The sequence below is a fragment of the Herpailurus yagouaroundi genome, unplaced genomic scaffold (genome assembly GCF_014898765.1).
Source record: "Herpailurus yagouaroundi ecotype Mexico unplaced genomic scaffold, PumYag 184, whole genome shotgun sequence".
In the NCBI taxonomy this organism is placed as follows: Eukaryota; Metazoa; Chordata; class Mammalia; order Carnivora; family Felidae; genus Herpailurus; species Herpailurus yagouaroundi.
In genome coordinates this window covers 11,629,991-11,653,140 of record NW_024412415.1, presented here as the reverse complement: position 1 = coordinate 11,653,140, position 23,150 = coordinate 11,629,991, and the positions used below count along the sequence as shown (strand labels likewise).

At 39.6% G+C, this 23,150-nt stretch overlaps 1 protein-coding gene and 1 non-coding gene across 2 annotated transcripts; one reads left to right on the top strand and one right to left on the bottom strand.

The window, feature by feature from the left end:
* The first annotated feature begins 1,939 nt into the window (after window positions 1–1,939).
* GATM (glycine amidinotransferase) lies at window positions 1,940–17,919 on the top strand. Its single transcript, XM_040492580.1, has 9 exons — window positions 1,940–2,101; window positions 3,633–3,851; window positions 9,799–9,994; window positions 10,930–11,120; window positions 12,088–12,225; window positions 12,581–12,745; window positions 14,178–14,241; window positions 14,704–14,820; window positions 16,864–17,919. The coding sequence occupies exons 1-9, from the start codon at window positions 2,033–2,035 to the stop codon at window positions 16,974–16,976; spliced, it is 1,272 nt and encodes a 423-aa protein (XP_040348514.1). The 5' UTR covers window positions 1,940–2,032; the 3' UTR covers window positions 16,977–17,919.
* TRNAK-CUU (transfer RNA lysine (anticodon CUU)) lies at window positions 4,677–4,767 on the bottom strand. Its single transcript is given in 2 exon segments — window positions 4,677–4,723; window positions 4,731–4,767. It is a non-coding gene; the product is annotated as a tRNA-Lys (tRNA).
* Window positions 17,920–23,150: the final 5,231 nt, after the last annotated feature.

Sequence of the window (23,150 nt, the reverse complement as noted above, 5' to 3'; positions counted from 1 at the left end):
TATAGCAGCACTTTCAACAATAGCCAAATTATGGAAAGAGCCTAAATGTCCATCAACTGATGAATGGATAAAGAAGATGTGGTTCATATATTCAATGGAATACTACTTGGCAATGAGAAAAAATGAAATATGGCCTTTTGTAGCAATGTGGATGGAACTGGAAGGTATTATGCTGAGTGAAATAAGTCAGTCCTAGATGGACAGATATCATATGCTTTCACTCATATGTGGATCTTGAGAAACTGAACAGAAAACCATGGGGGAAGGGAAGGGATAAAGAAAAAAGTAACAAACAGAGAGGGAGGGAGGCAAACCACAAGAGACTTAAATACAGAGAACAAACTGAGGGTTGATGGGGGGTGGGGGAGAGGAGAAAATGGGTGATGGGCATTGAGGAGGGTGCTTGTCGGGATGAACACTGGGTGTTGTATGTAAGCCAATTTGACAGTAAATTATATTCATAAAAATTAAAAAAAAATAAAATCCCTTATTGAGGAGTACATCTCTGACCATTGCAAGTACATTAGAAAATTAGACTTTCTGCATTTAATTCCTGGGAGAGGTACTTTATAAATTTTGAGAAATATTAGAGATTTGCCAAAACCTTCACTAGAAGTGTGATGCCTTCATTAGAAAGGAGAAGGAATTTGGTTCCAGGTCACAAAGCAAGTTAGTAGCAGAGCTAAGATATGGACCTAGACTTACTGACTCCTTTCACCCTATTATCACATTTGGAGGCCTCCTTATTGTTAGAGCTGGTAAAATATTACCTCATATTCATATAGCTCTTAGGGCCACACCACGTTCCGCATGCACAATCTCTCCTTTTGGCCCCTTAACAACCCTGTGTACTAGGGACAATAAATGCAAGTGTTCTCCCTTTGAGGATAAGAAGATTGCTACTCAAGAAGACACACAGTAGTCTATTACAGAGTCAAGACATGAACCCTGTTCTCCCAATTCCCTCTCCAGGGCTCTTTCTCCCCTGCCATCCTGCTTGTCTGGTGCCTTCCATCAGTGAGCTTTGGAAAACAAGTTTGAGACACCAGAGTTAAAAAGACAGCTTACTAAAAATAAGTAATTAGATATTTTGTAGGTACAAAACAAAATACTCAAATCTCTCTGATCTCTTTCCTGCTAGGTTACTTAAATGTTAAACTGAGTTCCCTAGTTTGCACTGTTAGGGAACTTTTCTAAAAAACGTATCCTAATCAAATTGAAACAAAAATTTAAATAAATGAAATGGACGGGAAGACAAGACTGGAAGGGAGGACTACCTCCCTTATATCTGGCCCACTTTTGTCTCTGTTTTCATGATTGAGTTTCTCAAGCCAGGGGCACAAGGCCAACGACTATTTGAAAAGTCCAGCATTCCCCCAAACACCGAAAACGCTCATGGGTGGAAAGTGCAGCACCCCGGAGAGTGGAGATAACCTGAGTTCCAGACTTACTCTTCTCCAGTCTCAATCCCGGTGTTGCCTTAAGAAGCCACCTAACCTTTAGGTGGCTTCATTCACTGCAAAATGAGGGGACTGAGTCAGTGCATATAGACGAATTTAACCCTGTGACCGTATTTAACGCTTTACATATGTAATCCAACTGGGCACATTTAAGGTACTATTAAGTTTACTTCGTCAGAAGTCGCGTGCTGCTCCCCTTCCCCGACGCAGTGGTGGGCCTCCTTCGGCGGGCACGGGTGGGGCTCGGTTGCTGAAGCCAGTCGGCCGACTGACAAGCTAAAAAAAAGCGAACACCGGGGGCTTGACCGGGTGCCACCGGCAGTCCCCTAACAGTTCCTAACTCGGGGCGGCCCAGCTCGCGGGCCAGCGCCACCCCCCCACCCCCACCCCGGCCCCGCCACCTGTTCCCAGCAGCCAATGGGGCGCGCGGGAGGTGGAGGGGCGGGGCGAGACTACAAAAGGCAGAGGGCCGCGCTCCCCGACACCTCCTGCTGGCGAGCTCTCGGGAGGCTCGGACCGACGCGGCCGAGCACCGGGAACATTCCGCTCGTGGACCAGCCAGGCGCGGAGCGATGCTGCGGGTGCGGTGTCTGCGCGGCGGGAGCCGCGGCGCCGAGGCGGTGCACTACATCGGTTCTCGGGTGCGTGCGCCGCCCATCTCTGCCGGCGGCCGCGTGCGCGCCTTCCCTCACTTTCCCCAGCCGGCATTGCTTGACAATGGTCCTCTGCTGCCCTCTGAATGCTCAGCTTCGAGAGCCTTTGCTGGCTGCCGGGAGCTGGGCGGTGCCCCTGGGGAAGCGGGACACGTTTTGGGGCCACACCCCGTGGGCACAGTTGCTCTCTGCGCACCTTCGGCCACGGTGGCCGTCAATGCAGGGGGCACCGCCCTCCCACCAGCACTGGGTTCGCTCCAAGGAGCTTCCGGCCCGGGGTGAGGGGCTGGGGGTGACACGTGACTTTTCTTAATACAAGGATCGAATTATTGGGGTGCAGTGCCGGGGGTGGGCATAGAGTTGGAGAGCCTTCGGGGAAATGCGTGTGATGTGGGTGGGCAGGAGAGGAGGCAAAGTGAGAATCTGGGAAGGAGAGGGAGCAAGCAGGCCCACTCCAAGAGGAACATGGAGTCCTGAGTCGAGAGAGGAGCAAGTTCAGTCTGTAGCCAGACTTTCTGCCGAGCCCCCACCCTCTTCTTGCCTGGTATGTAAGCTTGTGCTTGCAGACCCTCCCTGGCTCCTAGGACAGGAATAGCAGGGCAGTTTGGCTCCCTCCCGCAACTGCTTCCAGAACAGCTGTCACTCTCCCTCTTCCTTTGGTCCCCACCCTGGCTCCTCTCCTGCCTCCTTCCTAAGGCATTTAACTGAGTAGGATATAGATGGGAGGTTGGGGTGGGGCGGTGGGGGGGAGGGCAGTTGAAGTTTGCCCACTGGGTAAGGGACTCCCCTGTTCTAGATTTTATAGGCCCTGTATTTTCAGAAGTCTTTTTTGAAGTCCTTAGTTCTCCTTTCTTGTTGTTTACATTTGTGCTTGGGTTAATCCTTATCTTGGCTAGGATACTCTGGACCATCTGTAAAATGAAGCAGATGGCACTTGGTCATTGTCAGAATTGAAGTGCCAAAGAGTGTGAAGTGTGTGAGCAATGCAAAATTTTTAGTTTGAAGCTGATTATTCTGAAAAATAAGGTTGTGTATGCTTCTATATTATAACTTGGCGGGGGGGGGGATTCTAATATTGATGACTTTTAATACTGAAGGGGAAAGGAGGCTACTTCCTCTAGCTGGACTTGACAGGGAGATATAGAGCAGCTTTCTGTGGTTTTACAGGGATGGGGTGACCCATCATCTGTTGAAGGGTTGCTTAAAGCTTGATTAAAACTTGTTTGCAGAAATCCACTCTAAGATATAAATGGGGGGTGATCACTGGGGACAGAATCTTCTGAGTGGCTTTAAAGAGTTATGCCAATTAATATGATAGATAAAAGGATAATGTACAAACAAGAAGGTAAAACTATGACCCCACTAGCCAACTATATACTACCTAACATCTTGGTTTACTTTCTCCTAAAGGGTTTTATATGTCTATGTTATGCGGGGTTTCATTCCACCTCTACTTCCTCACCCCTCTCACCAAGTACTGTATGGGACTACGTAATAATCTTGTCTTTGTTCTTGGAAGCTTGGAAGAACCTTAACAGGATGGGTGCAGCGAACTTTCCAGAGCACCCAGGCAGCTACTGCTTCCTCCCGGAATTCCTGTGCAGCTGACGATAAGGCCACTGATCCTCTGCCCAAGGACTGCCCTGTCTCCTCTTACAATGAATGGGACCCCTTAGAGGAAGTGATCGTGGGCAGAGCTGAAAATGCCTGTGTTCCACCGTTCACCGTGGAGGTGAAGGTAAAGCAAGGATGTTCACATGTCTGAAGGGGGTTCACTCCTCACCTTGTGCAGGCTGGCTTCTGCTTCCATTCTCCTCTATAACTGCTTTCACTGCAGCCTACTCCACCCCTCTGAATTCCAGCCGTGATTTTAATTATCTTACTTGAAGTCTCTGCAAGTGCTTGATGCTATTTACACAAATAACCCCTTCCTTCAGATTCTGACAGACCTTATCTGGGGATGTAGTACTTTCACTATGCCTCACATCTTCCTGTCTGTAATGTTGGGTTTGAGCAGGACTTCACTCTGGCCCTCTTCTAGCTGTTCTCACAGCTTTGGCTCCTGCCTCCACTCTGGTCCAGATCTCTCTCCAGGCCAACATGTTAAATTCCTTGCTGGGTATTGCCATGGGACCTCAAACCTGGCACATCTTGAGTTCAACTGCCAGCCACTCTGCTAAACTGGACCCTTCTTCATTCCTTCCTTTTCATTTTTGGCATTCCTCTTCACTCACGCTGAAACATCAAAGAATCACCTCTGATTTCTCCTTCAGTCAGGTCCTCCACATCCTTTTTCTAAGATCTAACCAGTCTTTTGTCAAAAGCAACCTTGCCTCCATCCCTCTGCTGCTCCCTTTGGTCAGGATCTCATCTACTGCCTATTGCAGTTAACTCTTCATTGGTCTCCCTCATTTGCTTTTCTCTCCAAACCACCTTCCAGCTTCTATAAGAGTGAGTTTTTAAAATTTTCTTATAAGTGAGAGAGAGAGAGTGAGAGAGAGCATGTGAGCAAGAGAGAGGAGCAGAGAAAGAGAATCTTAAGCAGGCTCCATGCTAAGTGCAGAGCCTGAGGTGGGGCTTGAACCCACGACCCAGGGATCATGACCTGAGCCAAAATCAAGAGTCAGATGCTCAACCAACTGAGCCACCCAGGCACCCCTCAGGATGATTTTTTTAAACCAAAATTCGGTTATGTTGCTCATCCTGCTCCTATCATTCCTCTATTTCCCAATCTTCGACGTGTTCCCTCCCCCCCCATACTGCTCCAGATAAAGTTCTCATGGTAATCAAGATCATTCACAATCTGGTTCTTATCTGCCTTTCCAGGACTCTCCATTTGAGTCATTGGTTCATCTTAGAGATGTGTTACAAAGACAGGTTAGCAGATGCCCATTCCTATTTGGGTTCCTCTCTGCTCTAATATTTCACCCTGGTTTGCAGAAGACTTTGTAAGATAACGATACAAGCAGCCAAACTAGACTGTTCCCCAAACAATCCTCATGCCTTTGCTCTTACTCAGGACTCTTCTACCTATGTGCCTGTACCTCTATTGTCTACAGCTTTTTTTCTTTTACTTTTTTTTTCTTTTTTTTCTTTTTTTTTTTCTTTTTGAGAGACAAAGAGAGATAGTGGGGGGGGGGTAGAAAGAGGGAGACACAGAATCTGAAGCAGGGTCGAGGCTGCGAGCTATCAGCACAGAGCCCGATGCGGGGCTCGAACCCACAAACAATGAGATCACGACCTGAGCCAAAGCTGGACACCTAACCGACTGAGACACCCAGATACCCCTTTTGTCTGTAGTTTAAACCTACCCCTCTTACTACCACATAGCTCTGATTGTACCTTCCACAAAGCCTTTCAGTGTTTCCCTGGCAACATGTAATATCTCTCCTTTAAAAACTCCTAGTGTTATCTGTGATATTCCTAAGGCCAGGCCTCTGTGGGTTGGTGTTCAGGTTGCATCCTGAATAAGGGAGTGCCATCCACATTGCAGACACAGCTTGAGCTTCTGTTAATAATGGGTTACAAATATATCTTCAATGTACTTAAATTCTTCTTGAATATTTACATTTTTATTTATAACATGGATTAAGGAAATAAGTTCTGTTACATCATTATCATTATCCTCAGAAATGTTGCCTGCGGTATACCAGGGCTCCAGAGGTATCAGCACATAAGAACTTGCTTTCTATTGAGACAGATAAGATGGTCGTATAGAAACAAAGATTAAAGCTAAGTATCTTATGCTAACCAACTAACAGTTGAATTGAATGTCAGGAGAGCAACAACCAAATACTGGATAGTTAGGAAGTCTTCTTGAAGAAAATGATTCTTTAATTAGACCTTGAAGACAGGGTAATAGAAAAAGTAATAACTTCTTCTAACTGTTATGAAACTACCTTTGGTTCTGATATTTGAAATTTGATGAACAGACAGATTAATTTATGTATCATCCACATGTTTTAGAAAGACGTGATCTTTTTAAGTCTTTTCTTGCAAAGAAGTCCCATCCCTTAACCATTTTAATTGGGTGTAATTAAATTTCAAATTCCAGCAATAGTTTACCCTTTTACTTGTCTATGAAATTGTTGACTTCTGTACTATGTGATTTTATGAAAACAGACATGATTCTCAGACATGAGTTTGAGTTCTCTGTCATTTGTGGGAAGTGTAGCAGGCTGAAGTCAGGAGACCAAGACTGAATTATGTATTTGATTAAAAAGCTTGATACTATCTTGGCTAATCAGCTCTTTGACCTTGCGCAAGATTCCACAAATTTCTGGGCCTCAATAAAGTGAAGATATTAAGAGGTTTGCTATCTACCTAACAAGATTAAACATGAAGGTAAAAGGCTACATGCTAAGTATTTCAAGGGACAAAACCACACTTCATTACTGTTGTATCGATTTAGTTTTACATTACAAAAGTAATGTAAACATGATGATTGCAGATATTACTAGCTTTAGCAGTATTGATTTTATTCATATGTCTGGTTATTTCTGCTTTATGCCACATACTGAACTAGGCATTGAGGGAGAGAATATTAAAGACATGCATGGCCCCTAGAAGGCAAGGCCTTAAGGAAGAGAGAAAGATGATTCAGATGTATTAATCAGTTTGGGAACAATGAAAGATAAAATTATGTATTAAACTGTTTATAGGCAATTAGAGCATAAGACATATTAGAAGACAAAAGGGCTAAAGAAATTTTATGGGAGTAAGGAATGTAGTTGTCAGGGAGCACAGTTTTTAAAAGCTCTGAAGCATTTTATTCTGTAAAACATAATGAATACTTTCCATCAAATATGTAGTTTTTGTTTTGCTTTTGTCTTTTTTAAATAAAGCTCTTGAGAAAGAACCTTTTATAAAATATAAACTCAGTCAAGGTTAATGTAATATAAGTTTGCACCTGGATACATAAGAAGTTTCTATTGATATTTCTTAGCCTTCCAAAGACGGTATTTAAAATTCATTTGGCAAACTCCCCTGAAGGGTTTTAGGCTCTGAAAACCTATAAAGTTTCTAGGAGTGCAGCTACATCTCTGCAAAGGATTATTACAAACATCACATGCTAAGCATTTAATATAGTGTTTTTTATCTTGCAGACACTTGGTAAATGTTTGCTAACTCATTTAGCAGCGTTACAAAGGAAGTGTAAATAATTTCCAATTATCTCTCAGAAAATGTAATGCGCCTTGATCATTTGGACTTTGTCCAACCTTAGCCACAGTATTCATTACACAAGGAAACTCACACTTGTTCAAATAGCTGTTTTTCCCCAGGAAAGTTTAGTTTCTATTTACCAAGGCAAGCTTCATTCTGCATAGTTACACAGAATACTTTGGAATGTGTCTGGCAGGACAACATGGCTATGTGTCTGCTGTGACCCAGTGTTACATTTTCAAAGGCTTCTTGTCCTTTCGTGGACTGTAAGAGATGTGCCTGGCATGAGAAGGAGAAAGTGGTGAATGGATGAGTAGTACCACGATGTGTCTGGGAAGAATATAAAGAGTCATTATTATCCTCTCCTTCTGGTGGCTGCTGCAGGACTTCCTAGGAGAAGAGAACAGTGGAATGCTTTTGTTTTTAAAAAGAGTAGATTGATCTTAAAAAGTATGCAAATTAATACTGATAATTTGATACTGATAATATTTTTCACAGGCCAGAAATTGAGCCTGTTGTTTTCCTATAGATCTTCAAAAGTAAAGCAAGTAACTAATCATTTAGACAAGGATTAGCAAACTTTTTCTGTATAAGGCCAGATAGTAAATATTTTAGGCTTTACAGACCATAGGTTTCTGTCACAACCACTCAACTGTCAACTCTGCCAGTGTAGTACAAAAGCAACCCCAGACAGTATGTAAATGAGTGAGTGTGCCTGTGTTCCCATAGAACTTGTATTTACTTAAAAAAAAAATCTGGCCATGGATTTTAGTTTGTCAACCCTTGTTTTAGAGCCTCACTGGCATGCTCCATGTTTGTTAAAGACATGTTTTTGAGATTCCTTTCCTTCTCAAGCAGGCTCAGCTCCAGCCTAACGGATATGAACTTACATACCAAACTAACAAGAGGCTGGTCTGCCTCCATATGTGTGATATTTATCAGACTGAGGTGGAAATGGAAGTAGAGACAGAAAATCTGGAAAAGACATCATCTTTGACATTAATGACCTAGACATCTACACACTCTGTCTCATTATCCAGTTCCCTTCTTCATAGCACTTACGACTATCTGAAATTGTCTGATTTGTGATGGAAACCTTATCTGACATGATCAGGACTGGTAGTTAATCAGTTATATAAGGAAGTATTTTTTAAACTTAAAATATATCGATGTATATCACTTTGCCAATCTTTTGATGAAAGGCCAAGGTTTTTTCTTAGCATATGGATCTTCCGATTGGAATTCTACTTCATCTGTCTTGATAAATTACATCCATATACATCATCTACATTTCCCAGTGTATTTCTTTAAATTGATAACTTTGGCACATGCACAACAATCTGAATGAAGAATCCTTCTACATTTTTATATTTTTGGAAACCAATATTTTAAAGTTGTTATGGCTACCCTAATTCATCAGTCATTTTTTTATAAAGTAAGCCTTTGTAAAGCATTTAACTGTTTTTCATTCAGTTGTCTCTTCAAATGCATATGACCCTTGGACACTTTCTAAATGTTAAGCTTTTTTTCAGCTGCCACAAGTGTGTGAATTCATTTAGCAGATCACTTTCTTCTATGACAAAAGGGCTTGAAGCAATATGAGAACTTGGATAGACTGGGGAGGGGAGAAGTGTGATTGTGGGGGGACATGTCTGCAGGGAAGGATAAGAGTACCAAAAGTAGACTTACACTGCTGCACCATATTGCCAGGTGCTAATTCTGTTGAATGAGAAAATCAATAATGGGTTTTTAAGAGAAACAAAGAATGCTTGAGAGCATGTCCCTAATTTTAAGGGGGCAGTGTCCTATTTTCCCACAAAATATCTTGAAGTGCTGTTTTCTAGATAGAATTCTGGGATGCATGGATAGCATAGTTTTATCTAAGTACAAATATACTTTTGTTCTCTTATGCTCTTTTGTTTGTTCTCTTGATTTCATTGAGACTAACAGAGCACCTGGGTCCTGTGTTGTCTCTGAAGCTTATAAAAACTGGTCCAAGAAGATTCCAAGCCCATCTGAGGGCAGACATGCTGTGAATGGTAGGGCATGAGATTTCAGGCAAAGAGAACAAAAGGTCTCAAAAAACATCAAGGAAATTTAGAATTTTTTTTTAATTTTTAAAAAATGTTTATTTATTTTTGAGAGACAGAGCACAAGCAAGGTAGGGGCAGAGAGAGAGGGAGAGAGAGAATACCAAGCAAGCTCCATACTGCCAGCACAGAGCCCAACATGGGGCTAGAACTCACAAACAGTGAGATCATGACCTAGGCTGAACTCAAGAGTTGGCCGCTTAATCAACTGAGCCACCCAGGTGCCCCAGAAATTTAGAATTTTTCATTCAACAAATACTGGGTTTTTTCCTAGAGAGGCAGTGTGCTCAGTACTGGGGATCAACACTAAACAAGACATGGTCTTTGTCTCATTGCCACTAAGTTATACAAATCATTGTTCACTGCCTATGCCTCTATCATGAGTTGTATTTTTCTCCTATATGTATTATACTTAATTTCTTCTGCTTCTAGGCCAACACATATGAAAAGTACTGGCCATTTTACCAGAAGCACGGAGGCCATTATTTTCCCAAAGATCATTTGAAAAAGGCTATTACTGAAATTGAAGAGATGTGCAATATTTTAAAAATGGAAGGAGTGACAGTGAGGAGGCCTGACCCCATTGACTGGTCGTTGAAGTATAAAACTCCTGATTTTGAGTCTACGGGTAAGTGATGTTGGATACCTAAACTGCTAGTCTTAATTTATAATTACTTTCTTAATATGTAAGGAGAAAACTCAGATAATTTCTCAGAGATTCCTTTCTTTTAATAATCCTTAGAAACTTTAGAGATTGTTTAGGAACAGATTGGTTCTTTTTGATACGATTGAGATGTCCATATTCTAAACTCCATTATAAATCAGAATCTTCTTGACAGAAGTTTTTCTAAACGCTGTGGTCATTTCCTTTCATAAGAATGGTGGATTCCATTTAATTTTCCTCAAGTACAGAAGTTACGGGGGGGAACAGAAACATTCCCATTTTAGTTTTAACTGGCATTGCTACAAGACTGTTCTTGTGCCTGAGTTCAGTGTTCTAATTTACAGTTCTAGAGATGGTCCTTGGCCCAATTTTTATCTTGTGGTACTGATATTCCCTGAAGAACTCTGTTTCTGTGTAGTAAGAAAGGAGCTTACAAAAGTGTGAAGACTTGGTGGTTCTAGATCTCTGAACAAGGACCTTATTACTTCATTTCTTTCCTTCTTTCCTCCCTTCCCTTCCCTTCCCTTCCCTTCCCTTTCCTTCCTTCCTTCCTTCCTTCCTTCCTTCCTTCCTTCCTTCCTTCCTTCCTTCCTTCCTTCTTTCTTTTTCTTTCTTTCCTTCTTTCTTTCTTTCTTTCTTTCTTTCTTTTTCTTCCTTCTTTCTTTCTTTCTCTTTCTTTCTTTCTTTCTTTCCTAGCTTTGCCATCCCCACACAGAATGTTCATGATAGCACTATAGTATATATCACTCCATATATTTTTCCACTTGCATAGAAACATACACATACACATGCATATAGGTTTTCTGTAATTTTTTTTTTAACCAAAAACTGGGATTCTATTACATAGACTTTTCTGTCTTGCATTACTGGGGTTGTTGTGGAACTTTTTGGTCTGATAGGTTTATATGGTGCGATGCCTCGAGATATCCTGATAGTTGTGGGAAATGAGATTATCGAGGCTCCCATGGCATGGCGTGCCCGCTTCTTTGAGTACCGGGCATACCGGTCAATTATCAAAGACTACTTCCACCGTGGCGCCAAGTGGACAACGGCTCCTAAACCAACAATGGCTGATAAGCTTTATGATGAGGTAAGACCCTAATTATAGGTGAGCCTATTAGTAAATTTCTCAATAATCCACAGAAAATGAGAGAGAGATTCTCTGATACCTTGTATTTAGTATTCATTTCAGAAACTGAGAGCATCACCTACATTTAAAAAAAATGATGATTTTATGATGAAAATAAGATAAATAATATTATGACAATAATAGTAATTGTAATAATAGCTAATACTTATCTGGTGCTTACTGTGTGCTAGGCCTTCAGCTAAGTGCCTTTATACATCCTCAGTCCTATTTATTCTTCACAAACCCTCTGAGGGAGTAGCATCAATCATTCCCTTACCAGGAGGATAATTTGCCTAAAGGCACACAGCTATTCATTGGTGGAAACAAAAGTCAGTATAGTGAACTCCATTCTCTTTTCCAGAAAAACAGTTTGGTTTACAGGCCAAATTCACAGTAAAAGGAAGTATATGTCCCTTGTTAGGTCATTTATTATTTGATCATTTATAGAAAGAAAAAAAATTAAAAATTCTGTTTAAAGACAAATAAGTTGTGAATTCATTCCACCACACCAAATCAAATTTGGCAGGGATGCATGGCATCTCATTTTATGGTATGAGTTAGGCTTAGGACCAAATTCCTTTTCTAAAAGAACAGAATGACTTCATCCTGTTGAGTTTCAATATTGTAGATAGCTACATAAATCAATGCATGGGTCACGGAATATTTTCAGAACCATTACTACCTCTGTGCCACTTGCTTCTAAGTATCAGGAAATTGCTGCCATGCCTAGTTTTTGGTTTTTATTGTCAGTTTGTTTTGATTTATTTAGCAGGGGCCTACATCTTCCCCATGCATGTTTTAGTCTAAAACAGGGTAGTAGTATTTTGGGAAATGATGATGTTTAATTAATTTTCTTAGTAATGAATGCCCCATAAATACTTTCCTTATGAACCAATTCATTGTATGTATTCATTCTTGTTCCAATCAGAATTACCCTATCCATTCTGTAGAAGACAGACACAAATTGGCTGCTCAGGGAAAGTTTGTGACGACTGAGTTCGAGCCATGCTTTGATGCTGCTGACTTCATTAGAGCTGGAAGAGATATTTTTGCACAGAGAAGCCAGGTCAATAAAAGCTGCCTCTTAAATTTCACACTTTATTATTATACCTTTAATTTATTATTTTATTACATTATTTACTTATAAATTATTGTATTTATTTATTTTATGAAAATATTTCATCTTAAATATTTTTATTTTATCTTTTATTAGTTTTTATTTTTTAAAGTTTATTTATTTCGAGAGAGAGAGCATGAGAGTGGGGCTTGATCTCATGAACCATGAGATCATGACCTGAGCCGAAATCAAGAGTTGGACACTTAACTGACTGAGCCACCCAGGTGCCACCATCCTAAATATTTTTAGTTATCTAAATACAGAACCAAATCTGTATAGATTTAGGTCTTCCTTTCATTTTTAGGTTACAAACTATCTAGGCATTGAATGGATGCGTAGGCATCTTGCTCCAGACTACAGAGTGCATATCATCTCCTTTAAAGACCCCAATCCAATGCATATTGATGCCACCTTCAATATCATTGGACCTGGTCTTGTGCTTTCCAACCCTGACCGACCGTGTCATCAGGTAAGGACATTCTTAAAACTCTGGAAAAGCAATAATCTAGCAACTGATGTAATTACCACTTCTATTTTAAGTATTTCCATAGCTTCTAATTGTTCTAAATAACAAATTCAGCAATGCTCAACATTATAATGATCAAACATTGGATTGCCTACGGTGGATTCACTACAAGATATCCAACACTCACAAATGTACATTGTAGCCATGATAATTAGCGTAGTGTCATCAGACTTTGACTTTACTGCTTGCTGCTTTCAAAGCCTCAAGTTTGTGTGTCTGTGTGTTTTTATTGAACAGTGTATTATCCCCTAACTTGCAGCCAAGAGGCCACAGAAGCTAAGTTGCAAACAGAATGGTCCCTGCATGGCTGGGCAATGCCACGGGGCAGAGGGTGTCTTCCTCCCTCTCCAGTGGGTCAGGACCCCTTTGGCCAGCCCCACCTTGCAGGGAGGAGCAGAGCTGTTGCCCTGCATCTGGTCTGTCCCTGTCACCTGCAGCCTCCTACTTCTACTTGCCCCCTCCTACTTCCAGTTGGGTGGTGAGTGTTATTTGGTAGGTAGGCTGCAGTACACCACTATTTTACCATGTCACTGTTCATTTCTTTTTTTTTTTTAAGTTTATTTATTTTAATAGAGAGAGAGAGAGGAAGGAAAGGGGCAGAGAGAGAGAGGGAGAGAGAGAGAATCCTAAGCAGGCTCTATACCAGCACCCCTAAGCCCAATGCGGGGTTTAAACTTACAAACCATGAGATCATGACATGAGCCAAAACCAAGAGTCGATGCTCAACTGACTGAGCCATCGAGGTGCCCCTCACTGTTCATTTATATTCCATAGGTTTATATCAATGACCAAGATTATTTACTTGTTTCGTTTTTAATATAATTTGTTGATGTACTAAGTGAGTATATGACCATAGGGATGACTAGGTTATAATAGGTCACTAAGGATAATTATGGTTTGGGAGTACATCCATAACATCTGTCTTCATGCCATGGTCATAGATACAAAGTGATCGACTATGGGTTTACCATAGTCACATTTTTGTTTTCTTATAACTAAAGAGTTAGGAAATATTTTCATTTTATTTAATGGGAATTTTTCAAGGAAAGTATCTTCAGTATTTTAAGATCTCTGAAACTTGAATAAAGCATGAGAATATTTTTAAAAGCTTTACCATTTCTGTTACTTTTTTTTTTTTTTACCTTTAACCTGGCAATAGGGGGATTTTATGCACATTTTTAATTGGGCTTCAGACAAAATCATTTCAAATGTTTGAAAATTTAAATTTCTTTATTTTGGCAATTGAAAAGATAGCATCTCAAAAAGAATTATTAATCACAAGGGCTATCAGAGATTAAGAATGATAAGAATAGCATATGTGGATTTAAACTTCTTTGGGGTTTATTTTTTGTTTGTTTGTTTTTTGGTCTTGCAGATTGATCTTTTCAAGAAAGCAGGATGGACCATAGTTACTCCTCCAATACCGGTCATCCCAGATGGTATGTTTACCGTTATACACTCACAGACCAACATGAGCACTTCATTGACTAAGGACCTTTCATCTATAGACAGCAACCCAAATTTTAGCACTTTAGTGAAAATGTTTCCCCAGGAAGGAGCAAACTAGCACTTGGGCCTATAGGTACAAGAGAAAGGCTGGGATTTATATTTTCAACTTCTTCCATAGAAACTGAAAGCAAGAAGATGGGAAAAATCAGTATAAAACATCACATAAAGCAAGAAATGAGTTTTTAAAGAAAACAAGGTGGAATCCAAATGTGTAATGGGTATAGATTGAATCATAACATTTATAGATAAATTCTCTTAAGATTAAAATAAAACTTCTCAGGGAAAGTGAACTACTGAAAGAATGGAGTTCACTTTAATATTCTTTACTTTGGAATCCTTGCTTTAAACAAAAATGGTAGCAGACATGATTTAACAGTTGTTGCTGTTTTTAGATCACCCACTCTGGATGTCATCCAAATGGCTTTCCATGAATGTCTTAATGCTAGATGAAAAACGTGTCATGGTGGATGCCAATGAAGTCCCAATTCAAAAGATGTTTGAAAAGCTGGGTATGTATGGTAAATGAAACATGTTGTCATACATGAAAGTGTTAAACCAGAAGAACTGAAGAAATTACATTGGTAGGTCTGGTTCAATTTCTGTTCCTTTTGGAGGTATCAAGTTATTATTTCACACATGCACAGTATTTTTAACAATCATAATGTCAAAAGGTTGGAGCTGCATTCCAGTCTTCTCAGACACCCCCTTAGCAATAAGTTTATTAATCTTCTATGATTTATCTAACCTCCTGGTGCCCATGTATGAAGAATTACTCCTTTGAGATGAGCATATAGATTATGAAGTCCTTCCACAAATAAGAGATTGAATCATTAAGGGTCCTTTAAAAGTAATTTAATTGTCATTACATATTTTAAAGGACTTATAAGGGTACAGATACAGATATGATTCATATGTGTGATAAGCACAATGAACAAAGTAATGACATGCAATAGAGGGTGTCAGTAAATCATTCAGCTTTTTTTTTCAAAAGAAATTACTGATGCTTTATTTTATTTTTATTTTTTATTTATTTATTTTGAGGGGGGGAAGGGCAGAGAGAGAGGTAGAGAGAGAACCCTAAGCAGGCTCTGCACTGCCAGCACAGAGCCCGACGGGGGGCTCGATCCTGTGAACCGTGAGATCATGACCTGTGCTGAAATCAAGAGTCAGATGCTTAACTGACTGTGCCACCCAGGTGCCCCTTTAAAATAAGAATCAGTTTTTGCTTGGGTGGGAGTTTACCTATCCTGATATTCAAAATTTAAAACAGTTATTCTAACACTATTGAGAAAACTGTTGAAAGAAAGGATGTTCATATGGCTATTACATAGAGTACAGAAGTATGTGTTTTTATTACTCTTCACATAAATGATGTATCCTAAGTGTCAAATAAAGCCAGGCAGTATATACTTGTTGAAAGTGAGTCATGTTTTAATTCATGTCTCATATTTCAGGTATACTACTCAGAAGAAAGTATTTGCCCCTTTGACATATCCCTCTTTAATGTGGTATCTGTTCAAAAGGATTGGCCTGTCAATTGTAGATTGATCCCAATCAAATGATTTGATGTCTAATGCTATGCCACTTTTTTTATGGCTTTCATTAAATAGCTCAACTGCTTGGGTTCAGTTTCTTTGTCCATTAAGATTTTATTGTTTCTCAATATAAAATACTATTAAGAACCAAATATATAATTTATAATTTTATTTTATAATTTTAGGCACAGGTAACTTGTTAAAGCAAACTTTATCAAGCAACTGGATCCTCTCCAATTCAGGATGAAAATGGCTCTAGCCATCTGAATAAGACAGATATGTCTGTCTATCAGGACACATACTTGTGTTTAAAAGCCTACTCCGTACCCAAGCCCACTCCTTACCCCTTCGAAACCCTATTCTTACTCTCCAAAACCCTGCCCAGTCTCACTTTCTTAGGAAAGTCTTTTCTGATGGCTCCTGCTGCCTTCCTTCCCTAAATATACCAGTGGACTCTTTTGCGACTCTATAGCTATCTTTCCCCTCAAAATAATGAGTTTCTTGAGGGAAGAGAGTAGATTCTCTTTTTAAAACCCCATTATACTGAACACAACAGATTTCTTTCTAAATACCACTGGTTGACTAGGCCATGCACATCATAACCACATCAGTATAAATGGTGCCAGATTAAACTAATTGTCTGAGTGGATTTGGTACCTGTATGACCATACAACCCAGCATATTAAAATACAAGCTCTGTTCTGTTTTCTTAAGGTGGCCTCATAAAGTTAATCCTGTCAGATACATCCACTTATCCAACCTATTGACTTGTGAATTGTCAATAGAATGAAATAGACTTCACAGTCACTGCTGACTTTCTGGTGAAGATTTTATATTAGCAGTGGAATAGATTAGATGAAATAGAATTGGTGACAATACAGTTGGAAGACTGTTTGGGGTTGGGATAGACTTGAGGATTAGAGACACAGGATTCCTACCCATCTTTAGGCTTACTTACTATAGGAGAATCTTCACGGGAGTCCATCTAACTGACTACATGTCTCTCTTTTGATGCAGGTATCAGTACTATCAAGGTTAACATCCGTAATGCCAATTCCCTGGGAGGAGGCTTCCACTGCTGGACCTGCGATGTCCGGCGCCGAGGCACCCTGCAGTCCTACTTTGACTGACCGGGCCTGACAGTGCTTGCGACTTGGCCTCAGATAAATCTAGGAAGCTTAGGGATAAGGTTGATTCTCCCACTTTAAGAAGTGCATGAACTGTAGTGCTTTAAACAATCATATCTTTAACAGGGGTCTTAAGCCTGGTTTATTTTTATTACTTTTCTTTGATATAAGGAAAATAACTTGTGCTAGGTCTTACTCTCTACTCCTAAATTTATTTACAATTTGGCTTCAAGTATAAACATTTGGTGAATGTGTATTAAGACAAAAATTAGTCATTTCAGTAACTTGGCCACTAATATTTAACCATCTACCTCTGTTTTTAATTTTCTTTCCAAAAGGCAGCTTGAAAAGTTGGTCCTAATCTTCATTATGTTTTTTCCTTTTTTCCAGACTTGTGAATGTTTGTATCACTTCTTTTTTCTAAATGAGAGAAAGACTTAGAATGTATACAGATCTTAAGCAGAAACAGATAATTGTCTCTTTTTTCTAATAAGGAATTTTAGTAATTAAAAAATTTTCATCTTTAAAAGATAACCTAGACTATGCAAACATTTTAAGTGAATTTCCCATAAATGTTTTTAATATTCTTATTTCAACATTGGTAATATTTGCTACTAAAAGCATTTTCATAAAACTTACCTCATTTCAAGTGATGTAGTTTAATCCTTTTCTCTGTCCCAATTTTACAGAAATATTTAGTGCTATAGGTTATAACTATCAGTTCCAATTCTCAATTTTGCTATCCAGTATCTAGTGGATACATTGCTTCTTTGATAATCTAAGCTTGGTTTACAGATGTGAAAATTATTTAAAGCACAGACTTTAAAAGCATTAAAAAAACTAATGGAGGCAAAACCTACATGCAATGTAAAATAATTTTAATGTTGGGTTGTACATGTATTTTTATTCTAATAAACTTTTATGTTACAGAATTGATTCCATTAGAGTTTAGCATCGGTTTAATTATTTTAAGCCTAACTAAATTATAAGAATGTGCCTTTAGGGACATAATTCTAATGCTCTGAAATAGCATATTTATCCCCGGTAGATAATTTAAACCTAATACTTGTATTCAGAAATGTTTAGCAGAGTCAGATTTCATTCATTCAAAAATATCTGAATATCTTATGAATATAAGGGACTAATCCTAGCCCTAAAAGTCTCTGTTCTCAAGATGCTAAATGTCTTGACTCATGACAAATCTGGGGGGGTGGGAGGGTGGGCAAGATGTACTCTGAAGTGAGTCATAGGTTTCAGCCTTGCTGGTGCCAACAGCGTTAGCTCCTTTGTGTTTTGCTGTCCTTTTTCATCCACCACAGAAACACCTATCAGTTCTGTACTTGGACTGAGTAAGAAATCCATCTGATCCTGTAGATTGACGCACACCTAGGGTATATATTCCCAGGTCTAAATACCACTCAGCAGTTCTATTCCATACCTCTCCACATTATCCTCCATGGCTATTCCAGACCTTCACTGTGTTCTCTTATCTGATCTTAATGTTTCATTTCTCATGGAGAAAATAAAAGCTATCAAGTGTCAGTTCCCTCAGCTTTCCTGCCCCAGTCCCCTGCAGATTTATTTGTGATTTGCATTCACTGGTTAAAGTCCTTTCTCTCCTCGCCTTTATGGCTCAACTTCTAAAGGGAAAGGTCAGAACTTCATCTCCTCACTGTCTCTGCTTCTCAACCCTCTACAAAGAGACACTTCTTTCACTGCTGCAGAAAATGAGGTAAACCTTCTGAACAGGTCCAACCTATACGACTATCCTTTGACTGCAGTCTTTCCTTCAGGAATTTGCTTTATTAGTTATCATCATTTATGTAACTCCAGCTTCTATGTGTGTATGCTTGTTATTTTATCCTCTCAGCAAATAGTCATACTGAAAATAATTTCAAAATAAAAATGATTCCTCTGGCAACTTCAGTTTCTTTAAAGCTAAGCTTCTGGAAAGAATTTATCTACAATCTCTACTTTTTCACCTTTTATTTACCCCTTAATCTCCTGCTGTCTGATTTCTACCTTATCACTGCAATGTACTAATATCCCTGACCTGACCTCTCAAGTGCTATTTCTAGTGGACATCAGTCAGGTCTTACGGACCATTCCTTTAAATGTTTCTCCTCATTTGGAGTTTTGTGATACCTCTCTCTCTCTCTCTTTCTGATTTTCAAACTCCATCACTGGATTGTCTTCTTCCTACCCTTAAGAGGCCCTGTCCTTGAGCCTTTTCTCCTCTCCCAGGTCCTCCTAGGTGATCTCATCAGCACATAGGCCTTCCCCTCCCACATATCCCCTAATAACCCCCAGGGGCTATGTAGACATGCCTACAATCTCTAGTCTAGACCTTAACCTGAGCTCTAGGTCCTGTTCTCAGTGGTCTGTGGACATAATCTGAATGTGCAAAGGTATCGCAGGCACAACACAATTAATCACAACTGACTCAGTTGACCAAGCCTTGACTTGCCTTCTTCCTCATCTTGTCCTTTTCATTGGCCTTTTGCATTGTTATTAAATAAAACAATTATTTCAATAAAGATAGCTCAATTGAGAAGTTTAATAAAATCTCTATCTTAGATCCTATGAAGCTGCTTGTGGGTGTGCTGTCTTGTCAGGGTTGTGGAAGAAAACAGAAGCAGCCTTGTCTCCATCAGTGCTATCAGATTTCCTTTTCTAGCCGCCATCTACCACTCCTGCAACACAGTGTTTTCTCTGTGACCTGTAGCAGGCAGAAGGGCCACCATCTGCTGCTACAGATGTCAGATTTCCAGATCATGCCAACAATTTTGGATTACCACTCTTCTTGGGGAATCCCAATCCCCTTTCTAATTCACTGTCTAGAGGAAACAGCTATGCATATTAGGACAAACCAATTGTCACAAAAAATGAACTTAATTTCAAATACAAAAGATGACGGGCGCCTGGATGGATCAGTTGGTTAAGCGTCCGACTTCGGCTCAGGTCATGATCTCATGGTCCGTGAGTTCGAGCCCCACGTTAGGCTCTGGGCTGACAGCTCGGAGCCTGGAGCCTGTTTCGGATTCTGTGTCTCCCTCTCTCTCTCTGCCCCTCCCCCTTCATCTTCTGTCTCTCTCTGTCTCAAAACTAAATAAACATTAAAAAAAAATTTTTCAAATACAAAAGATGAATATTGACACTGTAGAGCAGGTCTGGTTCCAAATACAAAGCAAGCTATTCCTTTTGGGAATAGCCTTTTTATAATAAAGCTCATGGATCTGACAGTTACAGTGTGTTAACTTGTTTCTACACAGGAACATCACCCAATGGTTCAGGAGAATGTAAAAACACACTACCTCAAAATTTTTTCGTCAACTTTTGGGATGCATAGGATCTTTTCTTTTCTTTTTTTTTTTTTTTGTGAGAAATTAAAATAATATAAAAATACTCTATTTCCATCACTTAGCACACTAATAGTAACAATTAAATGGGGTTTGATTGCTAAAGATTCATCAGACTCAAAATTACAATGCTTATAAGTCTATGGTTTGTTGCAGGAAAAGGACACAATAGAACAATAGCATTAAAGTAAGGATGTACATCACAGTCAAAGGTTACCTCACAGCAAAGGGTTCAGGGCAGCCAAGCCCAAGTTCCAATTGTAATCCCTCTGTAAGGGGCTGTCTCAACACACTTTCTCTCAGATCAGAAACCAGCAATGTGGACAGGGACCATCTCAGAACCAAGAAGTCCAAGATGGAATCTCAACCTGGGTTTCTCATGTGCTTGTTATGTAACTACTTCCAGTGACAGAAACCTGTGGGTGTCTTAGACCAGGTGCAAATCATCAGTTTTACTATTATCAATAAATAATGCTAACAGCTTGCCCTGAAATTCTTCCCACTCCTGGTTACAAAGCACCACTAATAATCTGTAGATTTTATGCCTTGATCAGATGTCAGTGTCGTGTGAGTACATTTCATGTTTTAGTAAAACAGCTCAGGCCAATTTCAGGCCCATAGGAATTAACCCTCACAGTAGAGTCTATCCACCTGATCCATGCTCAAGACTTTTTAAGAACAAAAATAATCACTCACAGTTTGAGAGTGATCATTTGCCTTACAATACCTCATAATCAAACAGACAATGAAAATGTACATAATCCATGTATATGGATTTACCATATACCTGAACCATCCCAAAATAGCAGCATAAACTCTCATATTTTTAAACTAACTTTACAATTTGTTTGTCTACCTGTTCTGTAGTCATCTGTATTTTATGGCATGTATCAGTTGAGAGATTAAGGAACTTTAATTGATCTATTATTGTTCAGGTCAAAATTTTCTTCAGGCCAGTTCTCTTCCACAGGGACAATGTCCCGAGGGACATTTAAATTCATTTAAATTCAATCTCCCAACACATTTGATAGTCAATATCAGTATTATTGTAAGTTTTATTCACTCCTATAATATTAATTTACCTAATTATCTAATGGAAATCTACTTTAATGTCCCTCATGTTAAATTGTAAGACACAAAGCTCTAATTTTGTGGATCAACTCTTCAATCATTTCTTACTCCCTCATTTTTTAGAGTGGATGTTTTAATTGTCTATTCCAATTTTCTATTGTTCCTTTACTTTGAGGGTTAAAAGTAATATGATAAGCCTATTGAATGTGATGTTTTTCTGCCCACTGTTTCACTGTACAGGCAGTGAAGTGAGTGTTGTGATCTGATCTGATGAAATGTAGCTAGGAGAGCCAAACTGTTACTTCTCCAGAACTGAAAATTCTGCTTTTCCTGTTGGCAAATAAGGCCATTTTTATTATGAGTTTTAGCATCAGCAGGAACCAAGTAAGTAAATCCTTCTCAGAAAGTTCCATAGTCAACCCTAAAGGGAAAATGGGTACTTGCTTCTGAATATAAGTTCCTCCCATGAGAACTCACTGTAGCGTGCTCCATTTCCATTGTAGGATGGACCTTCTTTGGGTGTTGTCCTCCTTGTTGGAACACTTTTCTGACATTACCCATGATATACCATGACATGGAGCACTTTTCTGACATTACCCATTCAGGTCTTAAAATAATCTCATATCCTTCAGTTATTGGAGCTATTTCATAAATGACCAATAAAGCCTGTAACTATCTTTTAGAAGGAGTACACTGGAGAGTAGCATTTGGTGCTTTTCTGGTTCAAAAGTCCAGAGGGCACCATTGATCAGTGGCTATGGGCTTTTTCCAGAGACTCCAGCTGACATGAGTGCAGGCAGAACATTTCTAATTTTATCTCAACATTAGGATCATATAGTCCTAATGGGATAATTCGAGCTACAGCCTTTTGCAGTTCTAAGAAGCCTTGTTGCTATTCAGAGCCTCAATCAAATACAACCTTTTCCTGGGTAATTTTACAGATTTAAGGTAACAGTATTTATCCCTAAGTGAAGGGTATGATTTTTCCAAAATCCAGATAGGCCCATAAAATGTTGGACTTCTAATTTAGTCTGAGAGGTGGGAAGCAACAACAATTTCTTCCTAGTTGTCTGTGGTATACTACAAGTTGCTCCAGGTCAGACAATCCCCCTGAATTTTACACTCTGTGGGGCCCTGGATTTTTTTGGAGTTAAATTGATCATCCCCAATCAGTCATATGATTTTCCTCAGTTTCTGAGATAATAACAGTATCACCAAAATAGTGTTTTGAAACATTGTCTGGAGCGCCTGGGTGGCTTAATTGGTTAAGTGACCAACTCTTGATTTTGGCTCAGGTCATGATCTCATGGTTTGTGCCAACAGCATGTGGTCTGCTTGGGATTCTCTCTCTCCCTTTCCCTCTCCCTGTCTCCAATCCCTCTCGAACAAAACAAAACAAAACAAAACAAAACATTGTCTAGTTGTATTAATCTAGGTCCTACCTGACCAGACTGATAGTACATGGGAGATCAATATTCTTGAGGTGATACTGTAAATGTATGTTATAGACCATAACATGTGAATGCAAATTGTTTTTGCCTCTCCATGGAGACTGGTAATAAGAACAACACATTTTCTGTGGGGTTCTGTGGGGTGAAATGGCTCACTTCTTATTATCTATCTCTGTAGAAACTAGGGCTCTGCTTCCTGCACTCTGCTATCAAGATCAGATATCACTCCTCTATCAGCTGTCTTGTCTTCTGAAAATGTATGGACAGCTCTCATTCACTATTCTCTCTTGTCCCTT

Bases quoted from the DNA above. Each gene is read 5' to 3' on its own strand.
- GATM (XM_040492580.1), top strand. From the start codon at position 2,033: ATGCTGCGGGTGCGGTGTCTGCGCGGCGGGAGCCGCGGCGCCGAGGCG. The intron at 3,852-9,798 runs GTAAAGCAAGGA...TTCTGCTTCTAG, and splicing joins CGTTCACCGTGGAGGTGAAG to GCCAACACATATGAAAAGTA. The intron at 14,242-14,703 runs GTATGTTTACCG...TGCTGTTTTTAG, and splicing joins AATACCGGTCATCCCAGATG to ATCACCCACTCTGGATGTCA.